Source organism: Amblyomma maculatum, chromosome 10 (assembly GCF_055883805.1).
Source record: "Amblyomma maculatum isolate TAMU_Amacu chromosome 10, ASM5588380v1, whole genome shotgun sequence".
NCBI classification, from domain to species: domain Eukaryota; kingdom Metazoa; phylum Arthropoda; class Arachnida; order Ixodida; family Ixodidae; genus Amblyomma; species Amblyomma maculatum.
The window spans coordinates 1,533,702-1,553,446 of NC_139353.1; the positions used below are offsets into that span (position 1 = coordinate 1,533,702).

Sequence of the window (19,745 nt, forward strand, 5' to 3'; positions counted from 1 at the left end):
AACTTTGAGTAGTTATCAAAGCCGGGGATGTACTTTGAATGACGGCAACAGGTCCTTTCTTGTTTTCTTTTCCTTCCAAGTTTCACGCGCCGCATTAAAAACATCAGAAATGACGACATCGGTATCATCTCCTTCCGAGATACGCACAATTACCATAGTTTCAAATGAAAGAGCAATAGCAACATCGGATACTTGAATCCTAATAACGAATCTTTCATGGTTGCTTTGACCTTAACTCACCTTGGTCGGCCAAGTGCGAGTACTTGGCCGCCCTTCTGCGATCCTTGGAACGCCCCTTATTCCTAGAGAGAGACAGAGATAGAGAGAGAGAAAGGGATAGAGGGAGGGAAAGAGTTTGTACTATCTAACTCTAGAAGGAGGAATAGGGAAGGACGTGGAGAGGAAGGGAGGGGTAGAGGAAGAGGGGAGGGATAGAGAAAAGAGGTGGGAAATAGAGAGAGAGAGCGGGAGAGAAGGGAAAGAAAGGAGAGAGCGAGAGAGAGCGAGTTAGTTTCTCTCTTTAGAGAGACCCTCTACCTCTCTTGCCCTGAGAGAGATGGCCTCTCCAAAGAGAGAGAGTAGACAGGCTCTCTCTCTGTCATCACTGACTATTATAACGAACTATAACTATCGGTCACTATATACCAGAACCCCTACGATATCCCGCTTATCCCTGCTGGATCTCGCGGACACATCTCGCGCACTCATTCTGCGGACGCCACTCATGAGCCGAAGTCTTTCGTCTTAAAAATACACCCCAACCTGCACCAGTATAAAGAGGGGCGGGCTGGTTCTGCATAATGTTTTAATGAAGAATGTAGCATCGAACCGTCCTGTTTTCGCATGTTCTGTAGCGCTTTCAAAGCTTACGTTCTTCTTTCAAGCTTCCTTTCCGCATCTTATCACCACCCTTCTCGCTCTTTTTAAAGTTTGAAATAACAGACCCTTCTGCCGGACGAAATCAGGTCCCCTTGTCGAAACCGTGTCCGTGGCTACCGTTGTGCACATCGTTTTGTATGGACATGTTGCAACACATTCTAGCGGGTCTTCGGGGATACCTAGGTAGAGATTTATACTTGAAACTCTGAAAAGTTACATGAACGTTTCCTCCTTATTCATTTCATCTCATTCATTATTCTGTTAAAGTTCCGAGGGAATCACATAAAGGGAAGCAAACCCAATAGTTTTCCGTCAAGATGAACACAACAAAACTGCGCAGATCAGCAGAGCCTGAGAAATAAACATATTCGGCGTACAATCCTCGTAGCACCCTGTTCACCACGGTCACTGCGGCGCAACTTTCACTGGCGGCGTTATAGATGGCGCGCAAAACACGCAGTCTGGGCACACAACAAGATTTCCAGCGAGGTAACAGACGCCGCCATCTGGTCACGCTGCCGTTTCGGCATCTACTGTAGGCGTCGACTGCTCTGGGCACGCAGATCGACATTTTCGGAGCGTGGAGAAGCCAGTTTCTGTGCAGCTGCCGTGTAGCGCAACGCAGCGTCCGTTCTCAACGATGAAATTCGGCGAGCGCCGGTGGCCGAGCGAGCAAGGTCTGAAGGACGGGCCGGCGTCGCATCGACGATTTTGTCGCCAGGAGCCGGGATGGGTAGCGCCAGTTGCTGCTCTTTTGCTTAGAGTGCCAGATGACGCCATCGGCGACAGTGCCGAATCTGCACGAAACAAGGTAACGCATCGAAAAAACACTGAAATAACACTCGATTAAGTACGAAACTCCTATTAATTACAACCTTCGTCAAAAATACACAACAGAGCTGCTACTTTTGCGAAGCGTGCAATGAGGCCTGTTTTTCAGTACACCGAGCCTGTGGACGAACAACTTTCATCCTGTTTCAGCTGCAGTCTGGGAATTCCAACGGTGCCATAACAGCTTCACTGCAGATCCGGTATCGATTTAGCCTCCAGGCATCTTCCTGCCAAGGCTGCACAATCGCCATATCAATTCATCTCGTTCATTGACTCGATCCATATTCGTGCTTCGAGCAGGTTTTGTACTCAGGGGTAACTTTCCCTGGCACTGCAAAGCGCACTCGCGAGGCTAACCTCATGAACGGAATACGTACGAGAGCAGGCATCGTTGCATTCATGCATCGTCCGGAAGCGGTTCGGTCCTGCCAGGCAGCGGTTCGTCTCAGGTGCTAGCTGCACGCAGGAACCTCCCCTCATTGCCGCACTGCGATGCTGCCGGGCGAAGTACACCGTGAAGATCATGTCACGGCGCGAGCAGGGACGTAGCCGGGACAACACGCACCGAGTGTCTCGTATTTCTCCTGCGCAATCACGTTGCATACGGCTGGCTCAATTTAAATGATTCCACTTTAATGAGGGCCCGTTTTTAGCGGAATAGGTTTCAGAGCGACAGCGTTTAAGTCCCCCGTTTTCCGGAACATCCGGCGTCGGCGCTCTTGGCGTTGTCAGTGTTGTGAGCGAAGACACGACTCTGGCAGGTGTTTGTAGCTGGCACGGTCTTGCACTCGGGTTGCGGAACGTCTCGAAGCCATATGGGAGGGTGACATCTGAGTCGAACCTTCCGTGTATCTTGGATGCCCAATTAGATGCGCTGTCACTAGATTTGGGTACAGCGAGTGGTACCTATGTGGTAACTTATTATACGCCAATGAGCCTGTTTGGGATAATGAAGGCACGAACTAGAAGATTACCGATTAAGCCAGTCGTAAAGAAGATGTACGCGAAATTAAATCCGCAACAGAGCCGGCAAAGGAAAGCAATTACCGCTGCCATGCCCTTTAAAAAGGACCTAAAGTGTCCCCCAAGCTTTTTCCGCTATTATAAATGTATGCGTTCCCTCAAACCGCAGCACAACTACTTGTGCCTTCACCTCATACCTGCATTAAAACATGCCATCGTCGGAATGCATGGCCATTTGCGTTTACGTTTACTGCCTAGCTCTGGCTGTGATCGCCAGAGTAATCTCCAAAGCGATTAAGATACCGAGACGCATAACTCAGAGCGGCGCGCTTTTCCTAGGTTATACTTCTCATCTCATGTAAAACGTTGTGAACGCGTCTAGAGAAATACGTCGCTGATAAGATTAAGAAATGTGCACATATTTGATGCTATCCTACAGCATATATCCTCTCATTACTTCCGCTTACCTTCAGTGGTATCAGGATCCGCAGGGTAAGACAAAGGTGTGTCACCCTTCCGGCTACCAAGTGTTTGGTTGGAAATGCTTGCTGCTGCAGATCAAAACAGGAAATGTAAAACGTAATCAGTACGACATCAAATCTCCTTCCGAGGTGGATCAGTGTTTAGTTAGGGCACTCAACTGCTGATCCCGAGGACGCGGGTTCGATCCTGGATGAGGCACCGACATTTCGATGTAAATAAAACGCAAAGCGTTTGCGTACTCCGCGATATCAGTGCATGTTAAATAACCACATGTGATCAGAATTTATGGGAACTTTTACTGCGGCTTCACCCACAGCCGATGTGATCAAATCATGAAATGAATTGCCGCAGCGTAAGGCGCTAGACGGGGGATAGCTCTCGCAGGGCTGCTGCCGGTGTTTTGCTGATGCTTAAGGTCTAGATAAAAGCATAATGCCTTGTTACAACCCATAGGATGCCACAACAATCTCAGCGCATTTAAGGTCAATTCTTCACACGTGATCTATGTTGATGATCTCCTAAGTTGACCCGAATTCGTTAGCACTTGTGAATATGCGGGCAGCATGAAGAGGGAGCGGAATACTCACTCGTTTCTTGTAGGAAGTTATCGCCGTTTCCCGGACAGATGATTCTATCGCCGCCTTGAGTCATAAAAAAATATTGCGTAGGACACAGCACCGAGTAGTGAAGTACGCAAAGAAGGAAAGAAAGAGAAAAAAAAAGGCCCATCAGCTGTAAAGTCCCCCATATTTGAAACTGATCGCAAACTTAAAAAAAATGGCAAACGCACAAATCTGATTATCATATCTAGCGTAGTCACGCCTCCTACAAAAGTCTTTTCTTTTTACGTAAGTATTGCTCCCTGAATGTAATTGTGTAATAATTCAAGCAGAGATGGCATCTGCCAAGTTGCATCATAATCTTCCAAATCCTATGTCGGTAAAGGGTTTGAAAAGCTACAGTCCGATCGCCCTACAAGGTGTTTGTAAAGGCAATCTCAAATAGAATCAGGTACACCTTGCATTTCAATCGACCAAAGGACAAGGCTGTCTTTTGTGAAGGCTCCTCAACAATGCGCTATATTCACACCATCATGAAATGATAGAAAAATGGAGAGATTATAACCATTCTACTCGTAGATTACGAGGAAGCATTTCCCCCAGTCGTAATCTCAGTGGTCATGCATGAAACGGCGGGAAAATGTGCACAGACGCTATTCCTGACATGAACTGTTCATTAAACACGACGTCATGCCAGTGCTAAAGGCATGAGATTAGACTGTACAGAACCTGTAAAAGAAAATTCAGAAAGGAAAGTACTTTCATGGGACACTTAGCTGGTCCCAAAAATAACGGCAAGAAATGTCATAAGGATTAGTGGTAAGTAAAAACATGGGCAAATGGACGAAATACAGTCACTGCGAAATCGACTACCATAGGAGTTGAACTATTACATGGTGACCAAATATTCCTTGGAAATATTTCCTTCAAGAGTTAAGAGCATTTCGTGAAGCGATGGCTATTTTCTAGATTTGCTTTGTTTACTTGAATTTCGCAGAAGTTAAAATTTAACGCAAGGTGTTATGGGTTGAGGTCCCAAGAAAATGCGCCGGCGTCAGCGTTGTGCGCGAAGAATCTGGCGGCTTTTGCAAGGCCAGGCACAGATTGGTCGCCGGGTTGTGTGACGTCACAAAAATTACGAGGGACTTTAGCGACTAAAGTAGTGAAAGGCGAAAGCCTGAGTGCCGCATTCTGCTACGCAACTGCACAAATTAGTATTTAGTAATTAATTAAGCATTATGTAGGTAATAAATACTCAATTATTTATTAGTTAAATATTGCACTGCTTAATTAGTTATTATTTAGGTATTAGTAATTATATTACTCATTCATCATTTATTTACATATGGTCATATAAGGCACGCATTAGCGCATACTGTGGTGGTGCTCTGTGATTGGTCGAGACCTCTATGGATTCATCCCGCCTCGGTCAATCAGAGCCGCCGCAAAAGATGGACACATTTTGTCCACGACAGCATGAGCCATTAAAGGTTTAAACCACATCCGAGTTGCAAGGAACTGCCAACTTGGGCAGCTCCTCTGTAATGGGAGAGTGAGATCGGAATCCACCTCTTTGATAATGGGTCAGACACACTGTCCCTAGGCGACGCAGACACATTTATACAGCTTAATCACAGTGGAGCCTTATGTTGAGCGGTATTTCACATAGTGTGGTAGGTCACAAACATATGCCAATGAATATGTGCGAGGTAATAGAGGAATATCAATGTGCGCCGACAGGAACGAGGATCTTCAAAAGAGAGCCGCAGACTCGACTCATTAATGTTCGCGCTTCATTCCCTTGAAGGCGAAACTTAGGAGAACTTTTTTTCCCTCTTCTATCGCCTTCTCCCAAAGGTTTGTTTATGTATTAGTTCGCACATTGCTTTGAATCCTAAATTAAATAATCTTAATCCTGTATAGCGAATAATTTCACATACCATTAATCACTTGCACTAAGCGGATTTTGACCATTTATGCCATCAAATGCTGCTTAATCAACCGCTGGACGTCATGCATGTGTGAAACAACTATTTTACGTTTTCCTTCTTCGACGCTGTGAAATAACTGATGTAAGGCTCTACGGCCTCGCCTAGCTGTCTTCATGAGAGTTTTTTTCTCTATGCTTCTCGCAACCTGTATTCTACACTTCTACACTTCATTCTGAATGAATGAATGAATGAATGAATGAATGAATGAATGAATGAATGAATGAATGAATGAATGAATGAATGAATGAATCAATGAATGAATGAATGAATGAATGAATCAATGAATGAACAGCCGTGTGTAAGAGTCTGGCAACTGCATAGCGAGGAAAAACCAATCGTGAAGGCTGTGAACCAAGAAGACCAACTGTTCACAGTGCTGTGCAGCGCGTATTCACAGGAGATACTAAGAAAACTTAATTGTGACGAATGGAGGATGAAATTAGAATAGATTTCCTTAATCGTGCATGGGTCGCTCATAGCGTCGCCTTGTTAAGTAATGTAGGGAGGGAATTGCAAACCATGGTTAACATCCGAGGTAGGTAAAGCAGATATGAACTGATATGAACTTATATCAGTTAGTAGCCAACTGGAGACGGGAAAAGCGCGCGGATTAGATGGAATTCTTGTGTCATTATTGAAAAACAATATCCAAATTCGAGCGCCTACTTTGGTTTCTTTATTTTATGGTGCCACATACCCGATTGTATTGAAGCTAGCAAAAGTCGTCCCAGTATACAAAAATGGAGATCCAGATAATCTAAGCAATTACAGACCAATTTCTGCCTTAAGCTGCTTTAACACACTTTTCGAGAAGCTGCTTGCCAAACGCATTAACAACTTTTTGAAGAAATATGCCATTCTAAGCACTGATCAACATGGATTTCAGGAGCCAAGATCTACTACTACTGCAATCTTGTCTCTATCCGAAATCGTTAATGATGCACTTAACAGCAACTTTATAGCAATAGGCGTGTTCTTGGACATAAAAAAAGCTTTTGACACTGTGTACCACGAAATTCTCTCCAAAAAGCTTGAAAGGCTTGGCTTTAGAGGTTCGGTGTTGCAGGTTTTGAGGTTATTTATGCGACCGTTCCCAAAGAGTCCAAATTGATTACAATATCTCGAATGTGCTAACGGTGTCCATGGGCATTCCGCAAGGCTCAGTTCTGGGACCTATTCTTTTTTCCCTTTATGTGAATGACCTTCCTTTATATGTATAAACCTCACATGTCATTATATATGCGGAAGACACGGCTATGGTAGTTACCGCCAAATCGATAGAAGATGCAGCAATCGTGCTTAATAAGGAGCTTCAATGCATTAAAACCTGGTTCCAATCTAACCGTCTATCGCTGAACACTGAAAAAATAAAATATATTACTTTCAAATCGCCGCATAAGCCCGCGTGCATATCACCCTGCAGCTTGCATATTGGAGATGAGTTAAAGCAGGTTGACACAATATCATACTTAGGAATGATCATAGATAAATATTTTAATTGGCATCATCACATTGATTCCCTGTGTAAAAAGTTGTCATATCCTTGCTATACATTAGCGAAAGCATCTAAATATTTTCAGACTAATACTCTAAAAACATTATATTTCAGTTTGTTTCAATCACAGCTTGCATACTGTATCGAGGCCTGGGGCCTTACACACCCATTTTATATTGATCCTCTGGTAAAATTGCAAAAAAAGGGCTTTTAGAATCAACTTCGTTGCACCTAGAACTCCATCGCGGCCTTTATTTAAACAAAATAATATCATGCCACTAACTAACCTAAGAGGCTATCGCTTAGCAATTTTTGTAAACCGTGTGGTTTGCAACCCTATCATCTTTCCTTTAGTTTCATTCAAGTCCCCTCCGTCCAGTTCTCGTTCAGCCGCACATGGAAAGTACTTATCTATCATTATGGCCATAGATGTCTCTGTTTCTGTGGTGTTAAAATTTGGAATGCTATCCCATGCTGTCATATCCTCACCTAATACATTTAGAGCACTTAAGAGGTATTTTCTCTATACAGAAGTGTCTCAATAAAGTGGCTATTTGCATACTGTACCTGTGGCCTAGTATTCTGAATATGAAATCACCTTTTTTTTTCCTCGTTTCGTTATTTTTGTCATGCAATAGATTTTGTTTGTATCATGTTGTTTTGTATTATAGTTGTTTCATTTCGCGCAGGAAAATATTGATTGATTGACTATCCTTTATTGAATGGGAAGGCTCATGGCCATGGATGGGGATGAAAGGGAGTAGACAGAATCTTCATTGTTTAGGTCGTCACTCGAATCACATAGCTCTAACCAGGCCACTAAGCGAGCCATACTTGGCAAATATCATCTGTGTGCTAGCATCAGTTTCTAGAAGGGAACGGTAGTTCAGGCGGTAGGGTGTGATCTCGGAGCGTCCAGTAGAAAAAGCAGGGCAATCCCAGAGTAGATGAGATATGCCGCCGCGAGTTAGAGTCGTATAGTGGGGGCACGTAATCATTTTCTCCGTATACTGACGCCAGCGGGCCATAATACGTGGCGTGTGAGCCGCATGGGCGATGAGCTTATTCAAAACGACTTCTTGACTTCGGGTGAGGTGTGTTTTTCTCGTAAAAGGTGGGTCTGGTGTGGCCACCTGCGTGCGATGCTGACTGAGGCTACGAAGACTGGTCCGAGTATAGTGCATAAGGGCAAGAGAAGGTGTGAGTTGTCCGCCCAAGGTCGAATAAGGATGAAGCAAGGGGGGTGGGGAAGTAAATGTGGACATCCCACCTGCCAAGGCAGCCGCGGCGTGTGCTGCCGCATTGCCCCTGATTCGTCCGAGTGACCTGGGGTCCAGTGAATAGCGAGAGTTCTGGTCGCGAGTTGATGGCATTTAAGGAGGCGCTGTATGGCCGTAGCTGTTGCATCTTGTGAATCCGGAGTAGTGATTTCCTTGTAAGCTACATAGGAATCAGTAAGAATACGTATTGAACCAGTTCCAGTGCAAGGCACCCCTGACAAAGCTCCCCAAATCGCGACGAGTTCTGCATGCAGGGGGGTACCTTGAGGTAGGTGGCAGGCATAAGCACCTGAAAGGGAAGGGTTGTCATCGCATACCCAGCCCATAGATGCAAATTCGCTTGTAATCGATGCGTCGGTATATATGTCAGTCGTATCAGGGATTCGCTCTTGTCGGTGATGGGCAGCGAGGAGCTCCCGGGGAATGACAAAATCGCGGTTTATAGGTCGGCGATGGAGGCGTGTGACTACTGGCATCTCCCAAGGGGGGAAAAGATGTATATAGGGCTGGTGTTTTGTCGTTACGCTGTTCATCCCAGGCCAGCAGGCGACGCCCTTGGACAGTGTTCTCTAGACGTATTCGAAGACGCGTCTGTGACTCGGTAACGATGGTAGTGAGCGGTGGAAGAGCGGCCAAACGCTCAAGTTCGGCTATAGGAGTGTGCTTAGGTAGACCGGTAATAGTGCGTAGTGTTGCGCGATGAAGGCGTTCGACCTTAGCGAAGTCAGTCTTCCACAGTTGGAGGACGGGTGTGCCATAGAGGATTTTTCCGACCGCCGCTGCTCTGGCCATCGCATGGCAGGAATGTTGCCGCGCACCGCAGTGCCGGTTGGACAGGCGACGAATAGTGTGTAGCAGTGCTGGCCAAAGGCGTTGTAGCTGATGAACCCATTTCTGGGGACTGTTGCAGCTTGAGATGGGCAGGCCAAGAATGCGGATTTGCCCATTTAAGGAGGGGATGATGTTGCCTCCGATGTAAAGATGGATCTGCATACTGGGGTTGGTTTTATGTTTTCCGTCGATACTAATCAATTCTGTTTTATGTGGTGCGAGTTCGAGGCCAATTTTGGTCAGTGTATCTTCTAGACAAAGAAGGGCCGCCTGATGTTCAGTCTCCACAGAATATTTGTCTACGTAATCCGCTGCCTCAGTCCAGACGGTAATATCATCGGCATATATAGCGAATCTTGCGCTTGTACTGATTTCCAGATTCTCGGCGACGCGTGTCAGGGCCAAGTTGAACAATATGGGTCCGAGAATGGAGCCCTGAGGTACACCCCTATCCAAGTAATAGGTTTTGGGCACCCATCCCGGAGCTTTGCCATGTAGCTGAATGGGTCTAGATGTCAAAAAATTGCGGATCCAGATTTGGACATGAGTACTAGGAAAGCGTTTGGAGAGTTCCTCCAGGATAACCTCATGACGAACATTGTCAAAGGCTTTGTGTATATCGACAGCCAGGAGATAGGTAGCGCTTTACGATGAGCTCTATTAAGAACTCTTCGCAAAAGCCGAAGGCAGTCATGCGTTCCGAGGTTAGGGCTGAAGCCGGCTTGAGCTGGATGAAATCCAGGAGTGACGTATTCAATGTAGTGAATAATTCGGGTATGCAGCAGGCGCTCGATGAGTTTACAGAGATGTAAAGTCAGGGCTATTGGACGCAAATTACTAGGAAGTCGAGGGTTTTTGCCAGGTTTAAGGATAGGAAGAATAAGAGAAAGCTTGAGGTTATCCGGTACCATTCCGGTCTCCCAGTAAGCATTAATGATGTCGAGAAGGGCATCCTGGGCTGCCGAGTCGAGATTGCGAAGCTCCTACCAAGTGACTCGGTCATGCACGGGTGTGGCGCGAGCTCGGCCTCTTCCGAGGGCTGCTTGCTGTTCTCTCTTTGAGAATGGGCGCTGCAGGTCTGGATCAGGGCTTCTGACTGGGAAAATGGAAACTGCTGGTGGAGGCGTTAGGCTGGCGTCTGGGAAAAAGGTGCGTATAACTTCATCTTCAACATCAACCGGATTGCCATTGAGACGGAGATCGGCGAGAGATGGGGCCCCGCGTGCCTTGCCATTTAGGCCACGAAAGATGCGCCAAAGTTGTGATAGGCCCGGTACTTGTCCAAGACGGTCGCATGTAGAGTACCAAGCCTCACTTTGCAGGTGAAGCTGGTATGCCCGGATAAGCTTGAATTGTCGTCGAAGAAGCACGAGATCTTTGTGAAGTTTTCCGCGTGTCCGAAAACGTTGCGTGAGGTGATCTGCGCGACGCCAAAGGTTAGCCGGGTGAGCATCCATGCCAACTGTGGAATCGTCACAGGGGATATATTCGAGAGCTTGAGTGCGGGCATCTCGGAGTACAGACAGGAAGCAGTCAATATCCGAGAAGGGGGTCGTAGTATTAGCACGAAACTTATCCCAGTTGAAAAACGAACGTGTTGTCCGAACGATAAGACATTTACGATTGAGAGTGAGCAATATGGGCAAGTGATCACTACCCCAAGAATTAGAAAGGACTTCCCAGCGCCGAAGAAGACACGGTGATGAGAATGTAAGGTCCAGTGTAGTGTCTGCTTGAGAGGGATGGAGACCGATACAGGTCGGCGCGTTAGGTTCGTTGCACAGGGTAAGAAGAGTTTGATCAAGGGCGTCAAATAGGTGTTTACCACGTTGATTAGGCTGAGATGAGCTCCAGGCTGCGTGATGTGCGTTGAAATCTCCGCCAATAAGAATAGGATAAGTGTGCTGCGTTTTCAAGGTCTGAGAGCCAGGTACAGGGTTCTGCCATGACGTTACCTGGCCGGAAATAGGCCGATGCTACGACGAAAGGTTTTTGGCCAGGGGAGAAGATTTTTACTGCAACAATGTCACGAGTGGGAGAGCAAAGGCACTGAAGCGAGAGCTGAGTGGAAGGACAATCGTTTCGGATTAAGACGGCCGCCCGTCCCTCTGAACGGCCGTTTTTATGTTGGATAGTAGGTGTCTGGTAAGTGCAGTAACCAGGAATTTTACATGGACCGCGCGTTTCTTGAAGTATGAAAAGAGGACGGCACTGAGGCACAAATGTACGAAGGGTAGGACCGTTCTGATTGAAGCTTCTGCAGTTCCATTGAATCCCATGAGCCATAGCACTCATGAAAGGGGCACAGATTTACAGCACTTACTATCGTCTGTGAGTGCGGTATGTTGGAACTCCTCAAACATAGTCTGCAGATGGCTCTGCATGGAAGTGAGGGCAGCAGTAAGAGTTGCATTAACTTCCTTTCGCGGAGTTTCTTCCAGCTTCTGTGTCTCTTGAGCGCGTTCCTGTCGGATTAGCCCCAGCATGTGGGTATAGGCGGGATCAGACGCTGTGACCGGTTGCAGCCGGCGGGTAGGCGAATGGCTTTTGCGGCCCTTCTGTGAGCGGCTGCGTTGGGGAGTCTGGGAACGAGTTCGGGTGTCCATTGTTATCTTGCCCTTAGTTATCATCTCCCGGAGACGCTGATTTTCGCGGCGTAGTTCAGATATTTCTGCTCTGAGGCTCTCAATGACCTCGGCTAAACCTGGAGAAGAGGTCTTTTCAGCATATGATACATGTTTGGAGACAGTATGTGAGGATGTCACCTGATGCGTAATCGGATCATCTGACTCCTTAGGTGCCGATTTGTCGACAGGCTTTGCATAAGCTCGAGCCGGGCACTGGGCACTCAGGGCGATATGCGTGGAAGCGCCGCAGGCTACGCAATGAGAAAACTGATTGCAGCCGGGGTCCTCAGGGTGCGGATACTTACCGCAATCCCGACAAACGGTGGGAAACGAGCAGTATTTGGCTACATGGCCGATGCGGTGACATAACATGCGACTGGGTGCGGACGGTATTCGCGGACTCGTGTAACCTGGTAGTCGAATACTAGCCGAGAAGGTAATGTGTCTGATGCGAAGGTCAGAAGTAGCGAATTTGTCTTGCCGAGCATGCTTATGTCTGATTTCAGCTGTCTCAGCGCAGATGTGCCATGATATAGTCCATCGTGAGGCCTTCTCTAACTCTGATCACACCTCGCGTGCTGCCAACCGTCGGCTGCTTCAGTGGGGAAGTGTCCACATCGAACGCTTGGACAGAATCCCGCGTTCGCGCGACTAAGCGGGTCAATGTACACAGCTTCTTGAAATGCTCAGCGTCCCTGACAGTGATGCGGATGCAGTTAACAGCAGAATCAAAGCGGAGAAAGGCCATATCCGAAAAATACTGAGACGGAGCACTTTGCTCTATTGCGTTGGTAAATATGTATTTTGTTGTCTTCCTAATTGATTGATTTATAGGAAGGGAAAGGCGCAGTAACTGTCTCACTTGTTTGCTGTGAACACCTCAACCGCGCTGTAAGGAAGGGAGGAAGGTGGGAGTGAAAGTGGAAAGAGAGAAAGAGGAGCCGTAGTGGAGGGCTACGGAGTAATTTCGACCACCTGGGTATCTTTAACGTGCGCTGACATCGCACAGCACACGAACGCCTCTTCGTTTCGCCTCCATCGAAACGCAGCCGCCGTGTTTTCTTCCTGAGTCGTGATCAGACATACCTGTATCAATTTTGAAATCCACGACCAGCCTCTGGCTAAGGATCCTTCAGTGTCTGATGTAATCCCTTGTCTACTTTGAAATAAAGAAAGAAGAAAGCAATGTTCAACAGTTTTCAAAGGAGAAAGCCATTTAGCGAAACGATCGTAGCGTTACGAATTTACATATCTACCTATATAGAGGAGGTATAGTGACCGCAGATCCGGACCACGAGGGTAAAATGACTTGAAGAAAAAGAAAAGATGGCTTAACTTTGGGATTAGGAAGTTTGCGAAGATAGCTCCGGCTTGCACCGTACAGGGCTAAATCCGAAGGCCATGGGAGAGGCCTTTGTTTTGCCGTGGGCGTATGTATTACAGATGATGAAGATGATCATAGAATTTCTGGCATACCCTACCCTCGCCTCCTTTTTACACTTAACGGCATAGAATAAACAAAGTCTTAATACATGAGTTTATGTTGATCGAATATTTTAGGAGAATCCCCCAAGGTGAAGTAAATTTGTAATAAGGGAGTAATTACTCATTGGCGTCCACCCAAGAGCATGCCATACGGCTACAAAGTAATATGTACAACAACCGCGACGGTTTGGCAGACGTGGCAACGTTGTACCAGGAATGCTTCGAATCTGATATCCCCAACTCTCTCTGCCTATCTGGCTACGTTTTAAAATCTCTTGACATCCATTTCCCTTGGCATGAATGCAGCTATAAATTTAAAGCACAGAGTTTGTTACATCCCACATGTGGCTACACCTGTATTCTGGGCGCCTAACCTACTGGACTCGTGCAATGGTTCAAATAAAGGCCAAGGAGGCACTTACAATGAGGCCCGCCGCTGTCGTCATCGAACGCCATGAAACGGACGGAGAGGCAGAGGAACAGGAAGGCGCCCCCGGCCACACCCAGAACTGTGCGGTACTGACGGGGAAGGCTGCCCCCCAGCCGAGGGGCAGAAGATGATGGGAAGAGGGCCCCAAGACTCTTCCTGGTAACACACGTAACGATATCACACAGAAAGCGCCGGGCATCACCTTGAAGGAGATAACAAACCCCATCTCTGGGATAGCAACACAAACAACACGGTCGTAGGAAAAGCACTTGCGCGACATGTTGACCCACGTTTGTGACGGTCCTTCGTTCCTCCGAGTCTGTTTTTTTTTTTTGTGCTGCCGTTTTCATGCAGCTATTGCCTTCAGTAGCGTATAATGGGACGGTAAATCATTATTCATTGGCATTACTTAGTCGGGGTAACGACGTTTCAGCAGAGCCATAAAAGTGATCTGGCAACACTGGGCAAAGACCCTTAGATGGCAAGCTTGAAGCGGCAAGATGTGCAACTTTCCCCTCCCGCATTTTTTCCCCTAGAAGTGAGGTTAGTAAAGTAATATGCAGTTGAAATCGTTGCATATGGCTTCGACTGATAGCATACGGCCGGGTGGCAGATACGGCTAATCAATGGGAAACGGTGTGCGTGCATTTTATTTTCTACTTCAAAAAGTACTTGTTGGCATCTGGAAGGGTGCACTAGAAGATCTCTCTCCCTCGCCATGTAGTTGTTCGCACGTGTATATTCGACCACTAGTATGCCATTTAATATTATTGGTGTATCTTACAGTCCGAAAGGCCAAAAGCCGCGCTATAGAGTCAGTGAAAAATTGTGTTATATATACTGGTGAACTTCGATTAATTTCGGTTATTCTTGATTTCCTCGATATGTACTTTTGTCGCGGCGTGAGAGCACTGTCCGCGATCATAAATAAGCAGCTACCGTAATCACTATTATATATACAGAAACCTAGCATCCAGAACAGAGCCTCTGGATAATTGAGTCCTGTAAGAAAGCTATGCACGTGGCTGATTTCAAGCCGAGCCCGATATAAAACACTGATTCGTAATCTGGGCGAGGCTCAACTCTAACTTGCACAGATAATCAGCAAGCTTGCCGTTGTTTTCATACTTCCCTTCATAATTCCCCTCTTTCGAAAGTGGTAAAGGCTTACTTCTAATTTTATTCTGCTCATTCGCATGCAATTCAAGCACGTTCCGTCGGTTAGGAGGACGATAAGTGGCGCTTGCGAGGACACCTGTTTCTGCACAAATCTCCGCAAGCAGTACGGGTCACTCACTACATATCTACGTTAGGCACCTCTTAGGACGTTTTCTCACGGAGATCTTTAGACTTCTAGCGGCCAGCACGCATCAAGAGTCGCATCACGGACGTGCCAAAAGGAGACCCCGGATAAAAACAAGTCAGACGTGCTCGCGCAAGTATAAATTCGATTATACAAAACGCTCGTCTCACTTACGCCGCGAAAGGGAAGGCGCTAGCGTCGCTGGTGGATTGGAAGCTTCCTGCATGCACGAAGAAGAAAGAAAGATGCAGGTTTGTATGAAGCGAGTGAATACGCCGCGGCTCCATATCAGACCTTCCCCGCGGTTTAATTCAAGGCCCGGCTCAAAGCGTGAAGTCAATTAGTGAAATATAAACAAACCGGTCGCGACTTCTTTGTGAGGGCTTGCTTGCAAGTGGCTCGAGGCGACGGGTCGGGAGCCACCAGCCCGACTGATGTGAGTGCCCTTCATTGCTTCTTGACTTGACTTTTGGCTTCCGTTCAGGCTCGAGGCACTGATGCCCCAGGCGATAGCCCTCGACATCGCCGACCTTGCCTTTAAATATGATAAGGCTATTTATTCTCTTCGCAGCCACATTAACTTCGTTCTATAGTATTAGCATTTATTTCCTGCTCTCCACCTGACCGGACGCTGCTGTTTTACCCCGTCGAGTGGTCATGTTCTAAGAGGGGATGCGTGTTCGCTGATGTCATTTGGCAGGCTAAGGTGGATATGAGAAACACTCCTGACTCATGTTAAGTTTCAGATACTACTGTCGCTATTAATAACCGGTCGTGTTATTAAAGAGATGTTGCACACACACTTGAAGTTCAGTTTCGATTAAGTGAAGCAAAACTACGAAGATATCGGCGAGGCTAATCTCAGCGGCTTAGCGCATGAATCAACGGGAGCTGATTTGTTTTGTTTTGTTCGCCTAAATGCGAGAAGTAGTGAAGCCCCCTGATGTAGGCCGTGAGCGCAGACGCCAGGCTTTGGCCTCTGTCCCTGCCCTCTACCACGGTAGCGATGTAAAGCCTTCCAAAAAAAAATTGGCATTAGTTTAGCTCTGGTTAAATCTGGTAAGTTGCGCAAGCAATACTGCAATACTGCGCTTAAGGTTCGGCATTTAGTGTAGCATCGCCGATACTTCTCCTTGTAAGACTGCATAGCAAACTATTTACTCCGACGCGAACTCCTATTTCTCTCTTTCCACCTTCACTTCTGTTAGCGATAGTCTTTTATTACGTATTTTATTACTGCACAGTTCCTTACCCTGGGCGGCGGCCGTCCGCCCCTTGGACCCTGAGTGGTGCGTTCCGACCATCGCTTTGCGCACATGCCTGGATTTCGACGCGCGCATGCAACATCGGACCTTGCTTGCATCGCATGCGGTGAGAGAGTGCGAGAGGACAGGAGAGAGCGGTGCGTCAGCTTTCGTTAACGCTCCCCCCTTCCTTTACGGCGCGGTTCTGATGTCGACGCAGCCGCGGCTCAAAGTCCGCCGGGTATACGCGACGGTTCGAAACCTGGCGCAGTATTGCTTACGCAATAAAAAAATTAGCTGTGGCTTAGCTAAGGATATCTCGAAGCGAAATACTTATGATCCCGCAAATGGCATAGTCTTTCACAAACGTCACAAACGTAACCGAACGGATTGTTCAGAAAGTCTACCGTGAAGACCTTGGTCGCACTTTCACTGAGTTTCAACATGTAGTCGTATAGCGGCGAGTCTACTAAGGACCCGGTCCGGCAAAAGAGTCCCACAGACCGAGCTGCCGACGTCATAAACCGTAGGAACATGAACGTTTGAGTGTAGTGGGGCCGTGCGGGGGCCCAGGGGCCTGTGCGCCCCGAACTCCTCTGTTAAAATAAATATTTTTTTTACTACTACTACTTCCTGTTCTTTCGTAGTTGTGCCGTCTTCCAACTCCCCTGCTACCACTTTTGGATCGGCGTTTCTGCGCCGTCCGACGGTTGCTTCTTCTCCTTCCATGGCAAGTGTCTGCGCCTGTTCTATGAGCAAGCGCGCCTTATCGAAGAGGAGAAGCGGCGGTGCACATGCGCAGTAGCGCGCGGCGGCGATGAATGGTCAGGCGACGGTCAGCAGCGGCAGCATCGACGGCGACCACCTGCGCCGTTCATGAGGTAACTCGGTTTCGCGCATGCGCGGAAGTGGCAAATTGGGGTTCCGGCTCACGCGAAGCGCGGTGTTTATTTATTTATTTATTTATTTATTTATTTACACTTCAAATGCCCCTATGGGGTATTACACGAGGGGTGGGCTGTTACAGTTCATTGGCGTCTTTCAATGAATGCTTTGAAGTGTGCTGGATGAGCGTAATGAGCTGCGTGGGCAGGAAGGCGGTTCCAGTCCTTTGCTGTCTGGACGAAAAAAGCATTTAGATATGCAGTGGTATTTGCGGATGGCGGGTATGCTACTTTATTGTTATTAAGTCGATGGGATACGCGGTGACAAGGCATGATGGCACAGTTTCCTAGTGATGAATGGTAAAATTTATGAAAAAGGCACAGTCGGGCTATTTTGCGGCATGATTGGAGGGAAAGGAAATTATATTTTGTCTTCAAATCAGTAACACTTGAGTGATATGAGTAGTCTGAGTGAATGAATCTTGCTGCACGATTTTGGATGGATTGACGAGCCTAGTGAAGCTTTTCGCTTCAAAACTGCAGTTGCTTAGCTCAGCTATGCCAGGATATGCGTAGCGAGAGGCACGTTTTCCTGGCTGAGCTTGTTATGGGCATTCATGATTATCAATGAGAGACAGCTTTATTTATGTCATAGGGGGCACTTTTGACCACTAAACTGCAATGAGGCGAAAGCGTCTGTTGCGCAGTGTTCTGAAGCCTTCCACTACGGCACGCCTTTCTATTTTCAATCCCACCTCCCTCCTTTTCCTTGCAACTCGGTTAAGGTGTCCGCGGAGAATTGTGAGAAATACTGCACCTTTCCTTTTCTGTAAACCAATTTGAACCCCGCCGGGGTGGTGCAGTGGTAAGACGCCCGACCACTGTGCCGGAGTGCCCGGGTTCGAACCCGACCTCGGCGGCTGCGTTTCGATGGAGGCGAAACGATGAGGTGTCCGTGTGCTGTGCGATGTCAGCGCACGTTAAAGATCCCCAGGTGGTCGAAATTACTCCGTAGCCCTCCACTACGGCTCCTCTTTCTCGCTTTCCACTTTCACTCCCACCTTCCTCCCTTCCCTTACGGCGCGGTTCAGGTGTCCACAGCAAACAAGTGAGACAGTTACTGCGCGTTTCCCTTCCTGTAAACCAATTATTATTATTATTATTATTATTATTATTATTATTATTAAACGCCGCTGACGCCTGCTGCACTGTTTGCTTCTATATCAATCAATCAATCAATCAATGCATTTTATTTTTTCCAGAAAACAAGCTGGATGGTCTCCTGGGCTAAAAGCTCCTCAAGAAGCTTGACTAAGGCCTAAGAGACCACTACGTGGCAGTAGCATACAAAAAGAAAACACAGCAGGACATTAAAAAAAAAAAAAGACAGAAATCAAACAATTTACTAATTACATCCTAAAACGTAAAACACAAATACAGTTCAAAACACGAAATTCACATCTGAGATGACAAAAGAAAAAGAAAGTACTGAAACAAATTCAGTAGCTCAACTTAAAAAATGAGTTGTTTGATCTAAAAAAAAATACATAAAAGAAATAAAAACAGCAAAACGGAATTTTATTGCTCTAAAAACAAAGACCTGAGCTCTTTTCGTTTGGGGATTACTATGTGCAGAAATTTGTTCAGTATTGCTGGTAGATTGTGAGCCAAAGATTGGAGCTTGTAAAATGTACGGAATCGTGGAATTTCCCATACATCCAGATTTCTGGTGGGTATATTAGTATTTCGGCGTAGTAAGCTTGTCAGTGATGCCATGTAGTTTGTATTATCAGGAGAGGAAAAATAGTATGTTTTTAGCAATCGGAATTCATAAATGCGTTCTACAGATACAATTTCATATAACCGAAAGGCATTTCTTGTACTGGAAATATATTCCATATTTTCAATGTGGCGTATTATTCGTTTTTGTATCATGAAAAGCCCGTTTAAATTACCTGTTGTGGTTTTACACCAAACTAAGGTGCCGTAAGATAAATAGGAAGCAAACAAAGCTTGATAGATTAAGATTTTTGTTTTCACAGGTAGTACGCTGCGATAGCGTGAAAAAACTCCAGTTATCGAAGATAAGTTCTTGCTTAAGTAACCAATGTGAGTGTCCCAGCTTAAGTTGGAGGAAAAATATACTCCAAGGATTTTACGGTCGTGAATAATTTCTATTTCTTGGTGATCGAGCTGAAAGGAAATCTTAGCTGGCACTTTCTTATTCCTTGCGCAAAAAATATTGGCTTTTGTTTTGCCAGCATTAATTTTAAGTCGATTTTGTCTTGACCATCTTGACAATTTTCGCAAAACCTAGTTGGACTTCAGTACTAAATCATTGATTTTAGAACCAGAAATTAACAAAGTGCTATTATCGGCATATATAATAAATTCTATTGTCTTGACTATACTTTCAATGTCCTTAATGAAGGCATTAAATAAAAGTGGGCCTAGTACGC

The 19,745-nt window shown here is 46.4% G+C and overlaps 1 protein-coding gene across 1 annotated transcript; it reads right to left on the minus strand.

Moving 5' to 3' along the window:
- Positions 1–1,389: 1,389 nt before the first annotated feature.
- LOC146175358 (uncharacterized) lies at positions 1,390–14,135 on the minus strand. Its single transcript, XM_084580795.1, has 5 exons — positions 14,077–14,135; positions 13,848–14,011; positions 3,141–3,224; positions 2,088–2,294; positions 1,390–1,676 (listed from the first exon to the last, which is right to left on the minus strand). Exons 1-5 carry the CDS (start codon positions 14,133–14,135, stop codon positions 1,390–1,392), a joined length of 801 nt encoding a protein of 266 aa, XP_084436921.1.
- Positions 14,136–19,745: the final 5,610 nt, after the last annotated feature.

Coding starts and splice junctions, on each gene's coding strand:
- LOC146175358 (XM_084580795.1), bottom strand. CDS start 14,135: ATGTCGCGCAAGTGCTTTTCCTACGACCGTGTTGTTTGTGTTGCTATC. Junction 14,012..14,076: donor GTTGCTATCCCAGAGATGGG/GTTTGTTATCTC, acceptor GTGTGTTACCAG/GAAGAGTCTTGGGGCCCTCT. Junction 1,677..2,087: donor ATGCAACGATGCCTGCTCTC/GTACGTATTCCG, acceptor TGTTTCGTGCAG/ATTCGGCACTGTCGCCGATG.